Here is a 21,864-nt window from a genome sequence, read left to right as displayed (position 1 = left end):
GATCTGACTGTGCCATGGGAAGACGGGTGCGAGGAGGCTGCGGAGCGGAAAGCAACCAAGTATCAAGACCTCATCCTTCAATGTAAGGAGAAAGGATGGCAAGCTTGGCTCTTTCCGATGGAGGTTGGCTGCAGAGGTTTCCCAGCACAATCAGTATGGAAGACACTTACTGCCCTCGGAATTGCAGGACGTGAGAGGAGGGCAGCGATCCGTAGGTTGGGGGAGGCTGCAGAAAGAGCATCTTGTTGGCTTTGGAGTAGGAGGGAGGAGTTGAGCTGGGGGCCAGGAGAAGGTGGGCAGTGACTGGCCATCACTGCCGGCCCGCCAACTGGAGGGCGTTGTGGTTCAGGGTCGAAACGCCCAATGAAGGTTGGACACCACCTGACGACACCTTCTCCTGGCTGAAAGCAACAGTCATTCTAGCGCGACTGTAAGAGGTAGCATCGTTGTAGATGTATTCATTAGATACCAACGTGTCTGTATGTATGCATGTAAGAGGTTGGTGAGAAAGGGGAAAACAACAGCCAACGGTTGTCACAGAACTGCACAATTAAAAAAAAAAAAAACCTTGGTTATGTTCTGGTTCTTTAAGTAGGGCAGTTCCTCTGACCCCACAAATCTGAAGTTGCACTGTATTCGCAACATAACGTAACCATTTGCATTTATTGTGCACTTGAAGTAGCTTTATAGAGACCTACCTTTATCTTGGACTGGAACTCCCTTGACTTTCTTCTGGCTAAGACCTGTATATGACTGGAAACCTACAAGAGTGAACAATAGAATACATCAGAATACAATCAAGTACAAAAGAGTTAAGGAGAAGCAGAGGGGATGACAGAGAGCGAGGAGGAAACAACCAACAGTGGGTTACCATGGCTATGAAAGGACTCTTTCCATGCACTCACGCACACACAAACACTCATCCCTCTGACAACAGACTACAGTTGATCTATGTGCATCAAACGAGGGAGAAAAAAAGACACTGAGGAACATTGGGCCAAGGACTGATGAATTAATATGTAGTATTATACAGTTATAGTATGCATTCCTGTCAACCCGAGGCCAAATAGTGACATATGCCCTTACAAATTGGTGACTAATCTTACAACGTTGTATATAGCATGCAATATGCAACAAAAACTCAATTTTTAAAATAATATAAATTTATTGGTCATATTGTAACACATAACCTGGAGCAATCAAAGAAAAATCCAAATCTACAGCTACATCATGATTACTAAAATTAAAAGTGACTTTTGTTATAATTGTATGTCGCACTTTAGGCAATTTCTTTCATGTCTTGATGGATGCACTTCATGGCACTTCAGCTCGCAATTCAGTTTTACTTGAAGGTAGTTAGTTAGTGTGTCCAATTATAAATTAAAAAGGTCAATTGATAAAATTAACTCGACGATGCAATCTTTGAGTCAGGGAACATTTCTTTGACTAATTCTGAGAAGTGATCAGCAATAGTTGCAGGCAAATTGTGTTCGGGAACAAATGGGCATAATTAAATCTCCGCTTTCGTCACTTTTCATTCTGCAGACTTCATCTTTATGACCAGTGTTGTTAATCTTAGTTTTAAAAAGTAAGTAGTTACAAATTACTTCTCCCAAAAAGTAATTGAGTTAGTAGCTCTGTTACCTGAATGTAAGAGTAATTAGTTACTTGGCAAAGTAGGCTAACTGGTGTTAACTTTCATGTTTTTTTTTCTTCATTTTTTCAAAAAAACAAAACAAAACAAAAAACATAGCAACCTTTGCTATGTTTGGAAGTCATTTATTTATTATTTCACTTGGACGTGAAAGTTTTAAAACTGTTTCATCACTTAAAGATAGATTCAAGTCAAGATTTTGCCGATTTAGGAGTATTTTAGATAAAAAGTTACTTAGGTTCACTAGGAAGGTTCGCTACAACAGAGCCTTTCTGAAAAGTGTACTGCTCTAAAATGGCGGCTGTTTACTAACGCCACCGAGTTATTTCGCATTTAGTTCTATATGCATGAGATGTCTAGGCGTAGATTGTAGGCTGTCGGCTACAGTCAGGAAATACTGGAGCCACCTAGCCTAGCATCGCGTTTGCAACAGCGTCACAACAAACACTTCGCTCTCCGTGTCTCTGACTTTTCTCGCGTCATTCAACCAATTGTCTCGTTGCCGAAACGGTGACAAAATCCGAACGGAGTAAAAAAAAACGTAATGCACGAAAAACGTAAAGATTTTGAACGTACGGCGTACACCTTTAAAAATCAGTGCTGACTTGTACAAATTACGCCAAAACCGTACAACTTGACAGGTATGAGTATGTAACTGTTGGTGCCAGCATTAGAATTACACAGTAAAAAGTAGGCTGTCGAATCACTGAAGCTCGCAGGTCATTTGTCTAAATACTGGGTTCTGCACTGCACATCACAAACACTGCTTGCACACTCACCCTGCCATGCCGCGCCCTAATCTGACCCATCTTCCCTTTCCCATTCCTGTTGGTTAATAGGTGTATCCCTTCCCCAAATTGTGTCCTGTTGGTGAAGGAGGCCGTAAAGAGTTTGCAACGCTACATACAGCTAGGTAGCATATACTGTATATATTCAGTTATTTTTTGTATCATTGTGTCCTTAGTTCTTTCTTTATCTCTGACACCTTCAACAGTCTTCTTTCCAGCTGCTTTTTTGATTAAAAACACAATGTACTGTATTTTGAATAGATATATAAAGCTATTTGAATACATGCTGTTGAATCATTTTATTTACCGTATTGTCCGCACTGTGAGGGACATCTAAAAGGCTTCAAATGTCTCAAATGCCAACAGTGCGGCTTATAACCTGATGCGCCTTATATGTCCAGGGTGTTCCAAAATGGTTGACCCCATTCTAAATGCCCATATCTCGAAAACTACTTGATGGATCTCAATGAAACTAAATACACTTTATGTTAAGGGTCATATGTTTTATTGGTTACATTTACAAAGAAAAGTACAAATATTTGTTGGTTCTATGACAGATTTTCATAAATATTCAATATGAGCGCCGCCTGTTACTCTGCACACGTCGAGTCAGTATTCGAGCTCGTGCCAAACTCCTAAAGTCCTAATTTGTTTTGTAGTTGGTGCCTTCTTTGCAAAAATTTGTAAAGAAGGCACGCTGCACTGTCTTCGAGCATACTCTAACACGCAAAATGCCTTTTCTTTTGAAGTGAACGGTATTTCTTATTCTGAAAAGATACAAATGCCATATGTTACACACAAAAACTTGAAAAGTTTCTACACAAGCTGTGAAAATTTGGGGTCATTCCAATGAAAATTGTCAAAATTATTGGCATACAAAAATGGGGTCAAACATTTTGGAACACCCTGTATATAATCCATCTAATAGATGCATAACACAACCCAAACTACTAAAACTACTGCTATTACTATCACTACAGTACTTTTCGGACTTTAAGTTGCACCTGAGTATAAGTCGCACCGGCTCAAAAATGCACAATGAAGAGGCAAAAAAACAGAGTACAAGTTGCATTTTTGGGGGGAAATTACTTGATGAAATCCAACACATAGAACAGCTATCTCATCTTGAAAGGAAAAAATAAAAATACAATAGAGAACAACATGCTGAATAAGTGTACAGTATGATAATGTTACATGATGCATGAACAATGAAATGCGAACGTGGCCAGTATGTTAACGTAACATAGCTATTAAGAGTTATTCGGATTACTATAGCATAAAGAACATGCTAACAAGTTTACCAAACCATCAGTGTCACTCCAAAACAGCAAAAATAACACGTGAAACGATATAATAATGTGTTAATAATTTCATAAATAAGTCGCTCCAGAGTGTAAGTTGCACCCCCAGCTTAACTATGAAGAAAACTGCAACTTATAGTTCGAAAAGTACAGTACTACTATTACTACTACTACTGAACCTTATAATATAGCGATGGCAACCCCTTGGTACCTCACGATACGATTTGTGATACAAAGCTCACGATAACGATGATCTCACAATATGCTGATACAACGATTATCGATACATCAGTCAGGAAATCATTGCCAGATATTCTACAAAACAACTAATAAACAGAAAAACAAGCTATCTTCATCCTTCTGCTTTAAGTTGATCACTAGTAGACTTCCAATCCATTTGAACTGGGACTGAACTCTTCTAACGGGCCCCTCCCACTTCTGTGGCAGCCAATGCCAGGCAACAAGGTAATTTTGGGCCATTTCAGGTCATTACCTGTTGACTTTCAGTCACTTCCTGTTGATTTTGGGGCATTTTATGGGTCGCTTCCTGCTGATTTTGGGTTACAGAACAGGAAGTGACACGGGAATGAATAGGAAGTGACTCAAACTCAACAGGAAGTGACCTATAAATGCCCTATAATGAACAGAGAGTGACCTGTAAATTCCCCGAGAATCGGAAAGAGTGACCGTGAATGCTCTGGTTTTGAATGAACGAACGTTGTTTCGCCCTTCCAGTCTTAATGGATTGGGCATTGAGCGCCGTTAATGGCAGCCATAGAGTTAATTGGGACACTAGTATGGTGGAAGATTTTGGTAGCGACTTGTTGGTTGCTTCCTGTGTTTTGTTTTGTCTTTTCAACAATCACACCTTTTTAACGCAAAATCTCGATTCTTGTCATGAGCGTATCGATAACCTTTTGGGATGCAAAATATCATATATCACTATTTCGATATTTTGTCACAGCCCTATTATAATGCGGTGCGCCCGATATATGAAAACATTTTTAAAATAGGCGATTTATTGACCGTGCGCCTTTTCTTCGATGTGCCTTATAGTGCGGAAAATGCCGTAATCAATCACAGCGTATACAAAACTCCCTTGTGGGAAAAAAAATTGTTTCAGCATTTAAAGACACTAAAAGCTGGAATACACCCGGCACGTCTACGGCGCATCAGCGTTGCCGCCGCGTCAACGCAGTGAAACACGGCCGTTCAAGTCAAGGGAGTGCACACCAGTCGCAGTGAGTCCATGTTTTAGACGCATCCTTGAAGCGGTTAAACGCGTCGCACGCAAAACAAACAGCAGAGTTTATTACGCGACCCTCCTGCGTCAATACTAAGAGGTAGGATGGGGCAGACGGGAAGTCACCCGTCTAAAAATACGGATCGGGTCGATTTTCCAAATAATATGCAATTAATTTTATTAATTTCTGCGTGGCGCTTAAACTTGAGAAAATCCATCAATAAAGCTTTTGAAATCCGTTCATAAAATAAAAAAAAACAACAAAGATTTATTGAAGCATTTAATTTGTAAAATACATGTTAAAATCCTTGTCATTGCGATTGTTTTTCTCTTTAGCACAGGACTTCTTTTTTCTCCTTTTTTTGTGAAAGAAAGCTGACCAATACGCGAGGTCTGAAAGGCAAATGGTTGTTGTATTATTATCTTTAAATACCCGCTACTCTCGAGCGATCTTGCAATCCTCGTGTGAACCGATCGAGCCGCTCCATAGACGCTCTGCTCGTAAAACGTGTCCTGTGGAAATTGGGGGCGAGTGTCAGTGGTGCGTTGACATGCCACAGACGTGCCTGGTGTATTACCGGGGTCAGATTTACCATTCTGCGTGTCCAAGCAGCTGAACAAGACATGTTAAAAAATTGTTGGAGTTGTTTTCATATAAAACACTATACAGTATGTACAGTACACAATATATGGCTGAAAACACAGACAAGGCTGAGAGCAGTTTCTGCTCTTGCACCCCTCTTTAAAATAAACTGCTGTATTTTAAGCCAAAACAATTGTTGTGTTTGATAGAACAATATGCCTATATGCTGCCATAGCAGATTCATGGTGCATGAAGTCCCCGAACTATTTTTTATTTGTCCGTTTAACCCTGAAAAGCCTCGTTTACAGACGTCGCACCCTAGCCATAAAAAGAAGGTAAGTAATTATATTTATTATTCAAAATGTCTGTAATTTTTAGCTTAGAATCATTAATTGATACCTAATATTTAGTTTAAAAAAAAAAAAAAAAAAAAAGACTTTAAAAATTATTCGCTCGCATATTTTAAACTTTTAAAACAAATTACGTCACAATGAAAAATTTGGTGTCTGTAAAAAAGTCACGGATATCTACCTCAAAACTATTGCTTAATTATTTTGTTTTTTTTTTGTTACTGTCGCATTTTCCCCGATATGTTAGATGATAAATAATCGATCCAAACAAAGAAAAATTGAAAAATAACCTTTAAAAGGGTAACTATATGAAAAAGAAAATCTCAACTACTCCTTGTTGTCTGCGATTTCTGCATCGCGACCCTTGTTATATCACCATGTTTCACCCATAAAATCCCCCAAAAATCTGGCTGTGGCAGTTCACAGCTGTGTCTTGACACTTGGTGATACATGCTACATAGAGTTTTTGGATCGAAACAAGGTAAGTATGCGATAATATCTCGTTAAAATCGTGGCGTCTTTAATTCTGCTCTCGCGTGCTCTCACCTCCAGTTAGGGTTTTGCTGTTAAAAAAAAAAAAATAAATAAAATTTAAATGCCCTCCTGTTCAAAATTTTTCTTTCCCCGGAAAATTGAGATTTTAAGATTTCTAATGATGCATCACATATGCATATAGGACAATTTTGAAATTTGGCCAAATTGGTGGTCTCAGAGCGAAACTTCAAGTCACCTGAGTGTTTTCCGCCATATATATTTTTTGAAAAAGAAGAAAACAAAATAATTACTCTACTTTGATTAGTAAAAAACAAAAAAAGCATCTTATGACATGTATGACAGTAATTTGGTTTTAAAAAGAAGAAACATACTTGAATTCATATTACCCTCCTTCATTCATACCTGTTTTCTTGTCCGCGTTTTTCCTGTGCGAAGTTTGATGTATCTAGCTATGAGCTCATTTCGACCTAGAAAGCAAAGAAAAAAAAATATTATTATTTACCTTTGCTTGATTTACAATCAAAATTCAGGTGACGCTGAGTGGCACAATTTAATCCCATTGACCCAGTGACTTTGTGATAGACAGCCCCATACAGTGGCAATGTGATCACCAAACCTCTGTCTCGCACATGCAGCACAGAAACAAATACACACACCTACCGTACATACATGTGCATATAATCAGGCAGTCCACAATAATATTCGGTGTGGTTCTGAATACACATGACCCAACAATACGAGCATTCATGCGGACTGGCCACTCCCCCCTGATAACGTAAGCACCAGACCAGCTGTAACCATGCTTACATGGGTGCACATGCTTGTGCGCACGCGCACACATAACACTCTTTGACAATACTAAATAATTCAACCCGTTGAATAGGGAGCACAGCATGACCTGGCCAGTATAGACTAGTGTAGCCCAAAGAACCAAAGAAAATAGGCCCTTAATGTTCACAGTTCATAAAGAACATGTCTTATTAAAGTGCAACATTTTTTGATGAGGCTGTGTGACATTATGTAACGTAATTGTAGCATACTAGAAAATGTAGGTGTTGTTTGCTTGCTCTCGTGCAGGACCTTTAGATGGAAAACCAAAGTCAGGCCAGCTGGCTTACCGATGGTCATGATCAGCACAAAGCCAAACCTCAACACACACACCAAATGTCTCACAACAATAGCCTTAACTAACTAGCAGATGGTGTGAGTGTGTGTAGGGGTGTGCACGTATGTGCTTGTGTATTTTGACCAATTGCACTCTCACTAAGATAGGCAGCAGGCAGCTTAGACTGATACAATCTATAGCTCCTATGCAGGTGTTTTCCTTCCAGCAGTCAAATGCTGCCACTGACAACAGAATGCACACACATACGTACAAGTACGCACATGCACGATTGGCAACACACACATGGACACAGAGAACAAGTCCTGGCTGCGCAGTCTGACATCTGACTCCAGAGGGGCCAGCTGGTCTTTCTAGGAGGCTTAACGGTGAATTATCATCCTTCACTAACCCTGCAGCACACATCTCTCTCTATAGCCCTCCCTCTTTTTAAAACTCTCCAACACACACACCCTGTGTCGAGCCATCCTCTGTTCTGGTTGTTCCCTTTCCCCTCCCCTGTCCCGCTCCAAGTGAATAGACTTATGCTCCCTCCCCCTTCCTGTCTTTGCCTCCTGCTGTACTGGACCAGTGAAAGACTTCAAGGCCAAAGTCAGATGGTCACTGACCGTGACCAACAGAAGCCCCAGGGCCAGAACACACACAAATATGCCAGCACACCTCATCTTAAACTATGAAATGACTGTTTCTGACAAAATACAGTAGGGGTGTGACAAAATATCGAAATGGTGATATATCGTGATACTTTGTATCCCAAAAGGTTATCGATATGCTCCTGTCAAGAATCGAGATATCGTTTTAAAAAGGTGTCAAAAAAAAAAAAAGCATTGACGGTGCTCGACGCCCAATCCATTTAGACTGGGAATGTTCGTTCATTCAAAACCAGAGGATTCACAGTCATTCGGTCCGATTTTCGGGGCATTTACAGGTCACTTGCTTTTCATTTTAGGGCATTTACAGGTAATTTCTTGTTGAGTTTGAGTCACTGCCTTTTCATTTGTGTGATTCCCAGGTCAATTCCTGTTCTGTAACGCAAAATAAAAAGCAAGTGACCCATAAAATACTCCAAAATCAACAGAAAGTAACTGAAAATCAACAGGTAAATGACCTTAAATGGCTCAAAATTACTCATTGCCTGGCATTGGCTGCCACTGACGGCCATTGACATTCAATCCGCTTGAAGTGGGAGGGATGGCAGCTGACACCCTCCCAGTTCAAATGGATTGGACGTCTACTAGTGCTAAACTCATTCCAATTCACAGCAGAAGTTTGTTTTTCTGTTTATTAGTTTTTTTGTAGAATATCCTAGAATGATTTCCTGGCAAATGTATACGACCAATGTATACGACCATACGACCTGTAATACTTATACAATCAAGATGTCAAGACACTCAACGGTCTACCAACTTTTCCAGTTATTACACACTGCAAGGACGACCTCCGTGAAGTTGGCCCCCCCATCAGACGCAAATTTATAGAAAAATTGTCATTCGTTTCTGCTAAGTTTGAGCTCGTTTGTGCAGAAAAAAAATGTGTTTTTGGTGTTATCGTTTTTGAGATATTAACAATTCTTTTATAGGTCAATCTGACGTCAACCAGCCCCCATATAAATTAAAAATGGCTAAAAATTGTGTCAATCATTTGTGCAACGTTGTGCTGTAAAAAAAAAAAAATCTTTTGTGCTGCTATCGTTTTTGTGATATTGAGCTACTAATTTCGAGTGATGACATGACTCGATGCCCTCCACTTACTGCAAAATGGACCTGAAGCCATTCGTTTGTGCTACGTTTGCGCTAGTTGTGTGGACATCCCTCTGTTATTGAGAGAGTTGGTAAGCTTCGTCAACCGCGAAGGGGTCGCTGTGATTGACCTTACCACTCGAAATGAATATCTATGAGTATCTTATAGCCTTCGGAGGTGCAAGAACGTACTGTATGGCTATTTCAAATGCTTCTGACGTAGAGTGAGCGTATGAAGAAGTATCTGAACCTTTTTCTCACATTTCTGCATAAAATCACCATCAAATGTGATTTGATCTTTGTCAAAATCACACAGATGAAAAAAAAAAAACATGTTTGCTTTAACTAAAACTATCCAAACATTTATAGGTTTTCATATTTTAATGAGGATAATGTGCAAACAATAATAGAAGGGAGGAAATAAGTATGTGAACCATCACATTTAATATTTTGTGCCCCCCCCAGGCATCAATAACTTCAAGCAGACGCTTCCTGTAGCTGCAGATAGGTCTGGCACATCGATCAGGACTAATCTTGGCCCATTCTTCTCTACAAAAATGCTGTAGTTCAGTCAGAATTCTGGGATGTCTGGCATGAATCGCTGTCTTTAGGTCAAGCCACAGCATCTCAATGGGGTTCAAGTCTGGACTTTGACTTGGCCACTCCAGAACGTGTATTGCTTCTGTGTTTTGGATCATTGTCTTGTTGCAGCATCCATCCTGTTTTTAGCTTCAACTGTCTGACAGACGGCCTCGGGTTTTCCTGCAAAACATCCTGATAAACTTTTGAATTCATTCTTCCATTAATGATTGCAAGATGTCCAGGCCCTCAGGAAGCAAAACAGCCCCAAATCATGATGCTCCCTCCACCGTGCTTCACGGTGGGGATGAGGTGGTGATGTTGGTGAGCTGTTCTATTTTTCCTCCACACATGACGTTGTGTGTTGTTCCCCAAATTAAACTTTTGTTTCATCAGTCTACAAAATATTTTGCCATAACCTCTGTGGAGTGTCCAAGTGCCTTTTTGGGAACATTAAGGAGCAACAATGTTTTTTTTTTAAGACAACAGTGGCTTCCTCCGTGGAGTCCTCCCATGAACACCATTCTTGGTTTTACATATAGTTGATGGGTGCACATACATATTGGTCTGTACCAGTGATTTCTGTAAGTCTTTAGCAGACACTCTAGGGTTCTTGTTTACCTCTCTGAGTTTTCTGCGCTGAACTCTTGGCATCATCTTTGGTGGACGGCCACTCCTTGGGAGAGAAGCAACAGTGCCAAACTCTCTTCATATGTAGACAACTTTTCTGACTGTCGATTGATGAACATCTAGACGTTTAGAGATGGTTTTGTTTCCTTTCCCAGCTTTATACAAATCAACAATCCTTGATCGCAGGTCTTCAGACAGCTGACCGACCCATGATCCAGAGAATGCTTCTCATCAGGATAATTCTTACCAGGTGTGTGTTTCATAGTGGGCAAGGCAGCTTTAAACTACCCATCGCACACCTGACTTAAATTCTTTGGTAAAAATTGGTTTCAATTGCTCTTTAAGTCTCCTTAGGCAAAGGGTTCACTTACTTATTTTTCCTCCATCTGTCATTGTTTTCATGCTATCCTCATTAAAATATGAAAACCTATAAAGGTTTAGGGGGTTTTAGTTAAAGCAGACAGTTTTGGTTAGTACATTTTCATCTTTCCATTAGCCTCAATGTAGCAATGCTAACGTTTTAAAATGTTTAATATAGATGTGTTTCCTTATTTTGTATGTCTGAACTTTAATTCTTTAATTCTGTGTTGATGATCAATAAACATCTGTGAAAGGAACAGGAGTCTCATGCAATAAACACACATGTGTGCCAAGTGCACGCAGCATACTCAAACACACGCACACACACAAATGTATGTATGCACGTACACAGGGATAAATCGTAACCGGAAAAATTACCGAACTCGTTTTTTTTACCGTGCGAACAATTGGCTTACTGCGTATCACGACAGGCTTAGCAATACGCTTCTTGTTGATCTGTTGTTATTGTCCTTTTCTAAAACTTTTAAGGACTGTAATTGGGTATATAGTTGTTGGTCATAGTTGTACGCAAGAGTAATGCCTGTAGCTGTGACATAACCTTGACAGCCTGCAAATAAGATTCATGTGAACATTTTATGACAAAATTTGTTTTTAAATACCAGTACCTGTAAATTACTCAAAATAAATTCGAAGAAAACAGTCTACACGTACGGATATTGATGTTCTTTATGCAGGTCCTGTGTTGCCTGGCACAGCCAGACTATTCTCCCTGTATTTTTCAAACACTGTGAGAACTGAGAAATAGTCTGGGACCGAGACCATTAACGGCCTCTCGAGCAAGGTACAAAATCAACCGTCCAATCAGATTTGTTTATTTGCGTGACGTGTTCTTAACGAGTAATGTCACTCTTGCGCGCCGAAAGTCGTCTCTACATCAACACAGATGGCGAATGGGAGAGCCGAGAATATGTTCCAATCCGCGGTAAAAACAGTTTTAAATTACCAAAAACACATAGAAAAAAGTCAGTGACAACAGTCAACATGGCTCGGGCTAGCCATGCTGAATAAACTTCTCCATTCTCCGCTCACGCCAGTTACTTGTCACTTTAACAACGTCACGTCTGCCCTGATTGGTCCACTCTGCTGTCTGTTTGCTGTGGCTTGCTCCGCCCCCGGAATTTGATCCGTCGGACGGTGAGTCTGGTATACCAGGCAAGGTCCTGTGCCCAAGTCACAATTTTGATATCATGACAACACTACTTAACCTTTTTGTTTTGCACATTTGTTGAGTACTGTTCAGTTGTATTTCACCTTATCTTACATTCTTTTACATCTTCTTTTCAAGCATTTACCTATCATATTTGTTGGGCTATAAAGCACACTTAAAATCATTATTTTTGCCCAAAATTGAAAATGCACTTTATAATCCAGTGCGTCTTATGTATGAATTGTGGTCGTGCTTAATGATCTCAAACCTAACTTGTTGGAGCGCAACACTGACTGACTAACTCGGAAACTACAGGCATAATAACTAGAGGTGGGAATCTTTGGGTACCTAACGATTCGATTATAATTTAAAGGCTCCGATTCGATTATAAATCAATGATTGATGTCATCCACCACCCTCCCCCCGCTTTTAATGTTTTGTACATTAGTTCCAGAATGGTTAAAAAATCCTATTAGGCTAAACCAAACTAATATTTCAGTATCAAGTTAACAGTTAAAAGCATTAAATAAAATACTTAAGTCCCCATTCTGTATCAGCAGCTTTAAACTACATTCAATTAATTTAATTGATGTGAATCAACGGATAAAGTTGATAAAATTGCTCCCATTATTCCATAATTTCCCTTCTGTCTACTTACAACATGTCAAAGTTTTAAAACTGTTTCATCATTTAAAGATAGATTCAAGTCAAGATTTTGCCGATTTAGGAGTATTTCAGATAAAAAGTTAATTAGGTTCGCTACAACAGAGCCTTCTAGAGAAGTCTACTGCTTTAAGATGGCAGCTGTTTACAACGTGGCAACTACTAAACGGCAAATCTGTCATTTCGCATCTAGTTCTCTTTATATGTTCTAACACCGCATCGTCGGTCATTTAGCATCTACTTCTGCATATATGTGATATCTACTATAGCTGTATGTGGCCGTATGTTTGTAGCAACTAACAACTGGGCGTTGTTTGAACCAGCTGTCGGCCGTAGTCAGGTATTTTTTTTTTTTATCTAGCGGCATGAGTTGAACATGATATTTGCTTTCGGTCCTTTCTTCATTGCTCTCCGAAGACCGTGCGGACTGTGTTTTAGTTCTGCTTTACCTGGTATAATTCAAAAATCGGAATTTGGATGTTTGTGAATCATTCTCGAATCTTCCACGGCCGAATCGCGAATAATCTAAGAATCAGAAATTTCGCACGCCTCTAATAATAACTGTTATTAGTTAACCATTCCCGATACAAAGAGTCAAAAATTGTGCTCTAATGCTGGAAACCACGCAGGAAGAGATTTGAAGCCTCAAATTCAAAACTATAAAGATGACAAGTTAACCACCATATTCTCGAGTTTTACGCTTTTCACAAGACAACAAATGTTTCTAAATAAATTAAATATCAGAAATGCACAATAGTATCGGTTACCGATAATGATCGGCCAATAATTGCCAAAAAAATTGAAAACGGAAATTTTGGGCAGACATAAGGAAATAAAGCGGAAGTACCTCAGAAACTTGTCTATGTGGTCCATGAATGGCATGTAGCAGCGTATTAGAGGTCCATTGTGTTTAACTTAGTAGTTTTGTTTCTCATACTGCCGTTAAACTAAATGCGCATGAGTCGCGAGCATTAAGCTCGCACTTCCCTCTACTGGAAAATTCCTGACATACAGCAGGCTGCCCTTTGTTGGTTAATAATTCTGCAATTAATAAATCAGCTCTGATTCATTTAATACAATCATACAATATAATCAAAAATAGGGCTCCGAGGACCGATAGCCTAATAGCTTCTAATTTCAAGATGTACGGTTCGTGAATGGCAGAGTAATTAGTGCCCGTAAGAAGCCTTGTGTCCTGTTCTTTTGAGATGGGTAGCTTGCATAATAGGGTGTAGCATGACATTACATCGTCACTCATTTTAAATCTCATTGGCAAAGAGGTTTGACTCATTAACTCATTTCAGTCCAATCACATATAGTAGATGACACATTTATTCTAGTTAACATACATTTTGACCCATCTTATGCATGAAACAAAGGGGAGGGAAAATTGGAACTCTAAGTGAGGTCACTGTTAAAATGTGCATAATTCATTGATCACATGATCCACTAATGAAGATATTGCTAATAAAACAGCAACAGAAAAGTCAATTTCAGTGCATCAGTTTCGAACATTTTATTCAAGTCAAATGAATATGTATGGTACTCATGTAGGGCACATCATAAACACCTTCACCTTAAACAGACTGAACACAACTACTGTAGAAAGGTAATTCCACTATTATTATACTTGCTATTCTCGCCCCACACACATTCATTTATAGATTTTGCCACATTTCTTTAACAAGTACATCATGGCACCCTTGCACATTTCCTTTTCTATTGCAGCCAATCTTCCTACAGCCAGTGGGGGGTATCTTTAGCCACAGATAGTGCCGTCACAGTCAGATTACTTTTGCCATTTTTTGCTCACCTGCAGCTCATTCTAGCTTCACTGTTAGTGCCAAACAGTGTGTGCCACAAAACCTTCATTAATGACAGCGAGGTGTCGAGAAAAGTGGTTTAAATAGTCCTCAGATAGCATAAATTATATTTTTTGTTTTCCTCAGGCTGTATGACAAACACCTGATCTGCAAACTGGGCTTAGAGGTAAACCTGTCGCCATATGCAATAAGTCAATTAATCGCACAGTAAATAAAAATGAGGTCGGTAATTTTCCTGGCTGCGATTTATCGGCACTTGCGTGCATATATTTGTGCGTGCGTGTTAAGAGAGTGCCAAAAAAATCGATTTTTAGATGCATCGCAATTCGACACGTGACGATTCGATTACGATTCATAAATGTTCAAAAACGATGATTTTCCCTACTAACTTTATGACCGCCGCTAGTAGCGGAATGAAAATTCAAGACACGTCTGCCGCCGGGACACCTTTAACGCACGCACAACGTTATGATGGATGCTGCTGGTTACTGAGCGAGAGATCTACTCCTTTTCAAAAGACTGGAAAATAAATTTGTGTATGAGACAGGCAGGGACCTGGCGGTCATGCTTCTGTGCGCAAGTTATTTTAAGAGCGAGAGGGGAAGAGAGACAGTTCGTTGCTCCTTGTCTTTCAGTTGTCCAACAGTCGTGTTAATTGGAAAAAGTCCCTAGTGTTTTGCTAAGGCCTGTGTCCGTCTATCAGAGGAACGAACCCTCTTGTACTGTTTAGATTTTATTATTATTGTTTTTGAGATGTTACTAGTTAGTGCCGAGCGCCATGCTAATTAGCGACTTTGCTAACATGCATTTCCATGTCAAGTTGTGCGTTGTTTGGTCTTGTACAAAAGTTACTCCAGAGGCAGAACGTTTAAAACCAGGATTAAGTAACACTACAAACGTGCGAAATAGTGCAGAAATCTGTGAAAACAAAGTATATTGGTTAAAAGAAGTCTTATTTCTAAAGACACTTTGTTTCCAGAAAATGTGGAATTCACTCCACCAGTGTAAATTATATTGTATTGTTGAGAGAAATAAGTGCTGCCTTTGAAACAGCGAATGGTTTCCACCTTCTTGTGAAAAAGAGCATCTCAAGGCTAACTGTGTGTTGTATGGGCACGGTGAGAAATAAGTACTGCCTTTAAAATGTTTTATGTTTTTGAACTTTCTTTAAAAAAAAAAAAAAAGTTTAAAGGCAGCTTTTTGTTGTATGGGCATGTTTCCATCGTTCCTGTTGAATTGTTTGGATATTTTAAATAAAGGACATAAATTTGTTTGGCTACGTTATTAATTAGTAATGTATGATGCATCCATAATCGTGATAATCGTGATCATCGTCAATACTGGGAACATCGTACATAAATCGAGTCGAAGCACCTTGAATCGTAATCAAATCGAATCGTGGGGTACCTAAGATGGCACACCCCTAGTGCGTGTGCTGCGTGCACTTGGCACACGAGTGGGTTGATTGAACATGAGACTCCAGTTCATTTGACCGACGTTTATTGGTCATCAACACATTTTAGGATTAAAGTTCAGACATACAAAATAAGAAAACACATCTATATTAAAGGTGCACAAGGTAGGATTGATGGTCAAAAATGGTACTGCAACTAGATCAAAATATTGATTAGCACAAAATGCCCTCCCCCTTCGGGTTGCCAGAATACTGCTTCACATTGGAGAAACTGCAGGAAAAGAAGTTTAAGTGGCAAGCGATAAGACCTCTGCAGAAAGTACATTTTATTTTTAATTTTCATGCAAGATCTTTTTAATGCAATAATGCCAATGTTTAGCAAAGAGCCGTGATACGAGGTTAAAGTTCGTTTATGTCACCATGACCGAAGTGAGGGAGGGCTACTTTTCTCAATGTATAAGCACACTGGAAAAAAGACATACAGTGATCCCTCGCTACTTTGCGCTTCAAACTTCGCACCCTCAGTCCATCGGGGATTTTTTTTCAATTAAAAAAAAAAAAAATAAATAAATACAGATGAGCTGTCCTGAGCTGATCGCGCTGTCTCACACTCACTCTCTTCCTCCCTCTCCTTAATCTTTGTTCGTCACAGAATGAACTGGATTTTCGTATTAAACTATGATTGACAAACTTTTTAAGATTTGATCTTTCCAGAGACTTGACTGGCACAGCTGGTAGCTAGAGTTGTCCTTGGACTGAAGGGTCAGTGGTTCGATTCCTGGCTATGACTGCCCACTGTCGAAGTGCCCTTGGGCAAGGCACTGAACCCCGATTTGCCTCCAAAGGGTTGACAGTGCCTTGCATGTCAGCAGCCCCGTTGGTGTGTGAATGGGTAAATGTGTGCTAATGTAAAGCGCTTTGGGCATAGTAACCATGCTGATGAATGCGCTATATAAGTACAGTCCATTTACCATTGACTTTCAGAGCGCCTCATGTGTCAATCATCGTTTAACTTGTTAAACAGTTGCTGTGGCAACTCATTGTGTGTAAGTCAGCAGCTGGAGCAGATTTGAATGAACACTCAATGAAGCATTTAATAAAGACAACAAAAATCAGACTTAAAATTTGAAAGAAAAATTATCGAGATAATTATCGATATTGACTGGTTAAGATTTTTTTTATCGTGATAATTTTTGGCATATCGCCCAGGTTTAGGTTATGTAACAATGGAATAACTACTTGTGATACAGAAATCAGACCAGGTGCATTTTCCCATAAAAGTAGATCGCAGTTATCTAGGAGCCCAAAGCGGACAGGGATGTTGTGCTCTTTAATAATTTGATCCTGGTTGCATTTTCCTTTTAGGTCACCAATCTTACATATTTCTTCTTTAAGAATTTAGAGAGATTTTTTTTTTTTTTTTTTACAAAATATTTCTTTCCGTTGTGAAATGTCATTTTAAGGAGAGTAGTGCAGAAATTTATTTGCACACCAAAATTGGGAGAGAATTTAACATTTTAATTGGTTGTTTAAAGCTGAAGTTTGCATGTATTATATTTTATTTTTGCAAGTTGCCACCAAGATTTAAATGAATATCACGTGACTATGGCCAAAGTCATGCTTCTTTCTAAAGTGTACATTGCACAGAATTAGGATTGAGCATCGAGCATCGATGGGATGCATCGATTCTAACACTCCGATGGTCCTGGAACCGTTCGAATCTTTAAATTTCAATTCCATGTTTTGATGCCCTGACTGCCGAGCTGAAAAAAATTGCTGCCGAAAACCACGAAGCAGAAGCCACAAGAAGAGCGTGTTTGTGCACTGCAACTTGATTGCAACCATGGACACGGTGCAGCGGCGCTAAAACGTTTTGCTAAACTTTTCAACAACAACAAAAAAACAGACCCGTCAGCTCAGTGTAACATTTGCAACACAACTATATCATGCAAAGTTGGCTTCACGACCAGTATGATTAAACACTTCCGGCTTCATGGAATACACGTGCAAAGTAGCTCGGCTGAGTGCCGCGCCGGTCCTCTAACCAGTCAGAAAGGTAAGTAAAACAATAAATTATTTCTGTCTTCTGCTGTTCCCGCGATCCGACCCCGGATTAAGCAATGGATGATGGATGGATGGATGGATGGATGGATGGATGGATGGATGGATGGATGGATGGATGGATGGATGGATGGATGGATGGATGGATGGATGGATGGATGGATGGATGGATGGATGGATGGATGGATGGATGAAAAAAGTACGACAATGAGTCGTACTATTACGACTATGGTCGATATCATATGTATACAGAACTAGATGCGAAATGACAAGAGTCAGCGGCATTAGCACATGTATAGATGACGAGATGCAAAATTACAGACTCGCTGCCATTAGTAAACAGCCGCCATCTTAAAGCAGTAGACGCCGCCGTTAAAATCAACAGTATTAAAAGATCTTCAAATTGTAATTGATAGAAGAATTATTACTAATGCTTCGTCGTAGCTCCCAGCTGAGGTACATGTATGGCAACAGAATATGTGTAAATGTTTTCTCTTCTTGTGAAAGTGCACTCCTGTGGAAAGAAACTTCATCACATTCAAGTTTAAAGACTGATATTTATATACAAGTTTAAAATAGCGTTATAAGAAGTTCATAAAATTCATATTAACTGTATTAATAATAAGAAAAATATATATGATTATATATATAACAATAATAATAAATAATAATCAATTTGAAGTTCATATATTTAAAAAAAAAAAAAAAAGATCATCCAGAAGTTAAGACATTAATATAAACTAATACATTTTTAAACTTTACATTTTTTTACCCTGCTTTTTGTTGTTTTTTTTTTTTTACCCTGCCTCTTAAAGGAATTGGAATTGAGAATCGTTCAGAACCGGAATCGTAACATTGATTCGGAATCGGAGTCGTTCCATTTCAAACGATGCCCAACCCTACACAGAATACAAGCCGATTGTCTTGGGCTGCTACATGGCTAGCATCAATAATTTATTAAGTCTGTAACCAACCAAATTACACACACATGTTCAAAAGAGGTGACTGGCCAAGCCCCCAATCACGCAGGCTCCATGGAAGAAACATTAACACTCCTAACTTACACCTAATTTGCTATTTCTGCTTATATTCAGTGGACTGAAATGTGATTTCAAAATTACAGACAATAGAGGCGAGTCATGCGACCGGAGTGGGGCTTTCATTTTAAAATCAAAAGATTTCTTTAATAATGTTTTACTGTCTGCCCATGTGTACAGTTTTACCATTGTATATACAGTAAAATAGAAAGCCTTCATTGTCATTGGACAGGGTACAACGAGATTTAGAATACATGATAAAAATTGAATTTTCTTGGAATGAAATCTTGGAATTTTTTTTAGCTTCAAATGCAAATTAAATTGTCCTTTGAAAATTGAAATAATCCGAGTGTAAAGGTTGAAAAAGGAATCACTAACACTAACAGCCAGTATACCGTAACATGCCCCGGATGGCATATTGTGAACAGGTTTACCATTTTTTTAGGTAGTAAACAGAGATCAATTTGGTTGTTTTTATACTTAGCAGTTGTGGATTTAACATCCTAATAGTCTTATCTTTTGGGCCAAATGTTGACCATCCCTTATGTCAAATATATATATGTCAAATTCCATTAGGCAATCAAACCTAACAGTTGTGAATGGCGTTTTACTATCAATGTGTATGCCTATCTGTCCTATCGATGTGGCCATTTTTTTAGACCGCTTGTTGCCGACAAAACATTTACATATCTACTCATCTTGCAGGAACTGTGAAAAGTGTGGTCAAACATTGACACATTCAGCTGATACAAAGCAGCAACATTTATTTGGATTTAGCTAATAAATGTGAGCAAGATATCTATTCAAGACGTACACCAGCTGTTCACTAACTGCCTGTTGCTGAGCAGGTGGCGTGCAGTGGCTTTATCACAGCATTTCACTAAAGCAGCTGACCACTGCTGCTCGAAACACAGATGAAGAGGAATTGGGAAAAGACCAAAAGAAGAACAATGGGGTTCAAAAGGCAAAACTAGAAGATAAAGCATAAAAAAGGTGTCACACAAGATAGTCTTGAAAGTAGATTGATAGATTACTAATGGATTTTGGCAAAGGAGCTGTGTCTATCTAGCAAGGCCATTCTCCATGCAAGACTCGATCAACTGAGTCAAGAGAAAAATAAGAAGTTCTGATACAATATCCTAATTTATACTTATAGAGGCCACAATTTAAAGCTGTGTCATAAAGAATTCACTAGAGAACACTCTGTATGCAGAGAGTGGGGTGAGAGGGTGGCACAGCTGGTGTCAGCCAGAGGACCATCTGCTCATTATTATATGAATTTAACTACAAACACAAACACACACACGCACAGACATCGACGTTTGGTATCTGTACATCATGGGGACCATGGGGACTCTTTAGCACTCCCTTGTGGAAATCAACTGTAATAATGCACGATGGGGGCACAGTTCACCTCTGCTATTTATCCTAGCAATCTCAGTGGTCGTCATGTTTAACACTGTCGACAAGTAGCTCTAAGCTCACTCTGGCTATGGTTCACCTTAGGGCTTTATCAAATGATTGTTTTTCTCACTACTAATCTCTGCACTATTTTTATGATAAATTGATTCTTGTTTAACATGAATAGTTTTGACTGATATAGCATTTTTGGGTTAATGTATATTAATTGACAAAAAACATTTCTGAACATTTATTTAAATTATTTTAAAGTATTTTTTAAAAAATTTAAAAAAAAAAAACATTGAATGAACTGTCACACCTCTTTTAGGCAAGCATTATGATGTGAGAACATGATTGAGGTATTTTTTATTTCTATTCATGATTGTAAAACAATGTGTGAGCTAGAGCTGTCCTGACTTTGCCTGTTACACCAGACTCACCGCTGTTCCAGCTATTGAGTCTGGCCACCATTCAGCGGATACAATTTCCAGGGCGGAGCAAGCCACAGCAAACAGACAGCGGAGTGGACCAATCAGCGACGGGCAGACTTGACGTTAGTAAAACGACGAGGGCAGGACGAGGGACTTGCGCGTGAAAGGAAACATACGATGAGAGCGGAATTTATTAAACATGGCTAGCGCGAGACAGACTGTTGTCAATGACTCATGTCGATGTGTTTTGGGTAATTTAAAATTGATTTTACCGTGGATTGGAACATATTCTCGGCTCTCCTGTTCACCATCTGTGTTGTTGTGGAAACGACTTCCGACGCGCAAGAGTGACGTTGCTCGTTAAGAACACGTCACGCAAATAAACGAATCTGATTTGTCGATTGATTTTGTACCAGCTCGAGAGGCCGTTAATGAGCTGGGTCCCAGACTTTTCTCTCAGTGTTTGAAAAATACAGGGAGAACAGTCTGGCCGTGCCAGGCAAGTCCTGACTAGTTGACAATCATTGATGACGTAAATGCGTTGACGAGCACAACATCCCGTCGATGATTAATGAAGGGTTAAAAAAATATATGCGTGGAAAGTTGAGGACGATCGGTATGCAAGCGGGGAAAGTAGCTCTAAGCTCACTCTGGCTATGGTTCACCTTAGGGCTCTCCCAAACGATTGTTTTTCTCACGACTAATCTCTGGACTATTTTTATGATAAATTGATTCGTGTTAACATGAATAGTTTTGAGTAATATAGCATTTTTTGGGTTAATGAATATCAATTGACAAAAAACATTTCTGAACATTTATTTATATTATTTTAAAGTATTTTTTAAGTAAAAAAAAAAAAAACATGAGCTAGAGCTGTCCTGACTAGTCGACATCATTGATGACGTAAATGCGTCGACGAGCACAACATCCCGTCGATGATTAATGAAGGGTTAAAAAAATATATGCGTGGAAAGTTGAGGACGATTGGTATGCAAGCGGGGAAAGTGGCACAAATCCAAAA

The 21,864-nt window shown here is 39.2% G+C and overlaps 1 protein-coding gene across 2 annotated transcripts in view; it reads right to left on the bottom strand.

Moving 5' to 3' along the window:
• The window catches only part of LOC130915833 (transcriptional enhancer factor TEF-1-like), a 106,237-nt gene that overhangs the window by 30,569 nt on the left and 53,804 nt on the right, over positions 1-21,864 (bottom strand). For both annotated transcript variants that reach the window (XM_057835955.1, XM_057835954.1), the window contains 2 exons: positions 6,817-6,881; positions 699-761 (listed from right to left, as the gene is read on the bottom strand). In XM_057835955.1, coding sequence (XP_057691938.1) covers positions 699-761; positions 6,817-6,881 — 128 coding nt within the window. The remainder of the gene's footprint in view (positions 1-698; positions 762-6,816; positions 6,882-21,864) is intronic.

This window comes from Corythoichthys intestinalis, chromosome 5 (genome assembly GCF_030265065.1).
Source record: "Corythoichthys intestinalis isolate RoL2023-P3 chromosome 5, ASM3026506v1, whole genome shotgun sequence".
Lineage (NCBI taxonomy): Eukaryota > Metazoa > Chordata > Actinopteri > Syngnathiformes > Syngnathidae > Corythoichthys > Corythoichthys intestinalis.
This window is presented reverse-complemented; position numbering and strand designations above follow the sequence as displayed.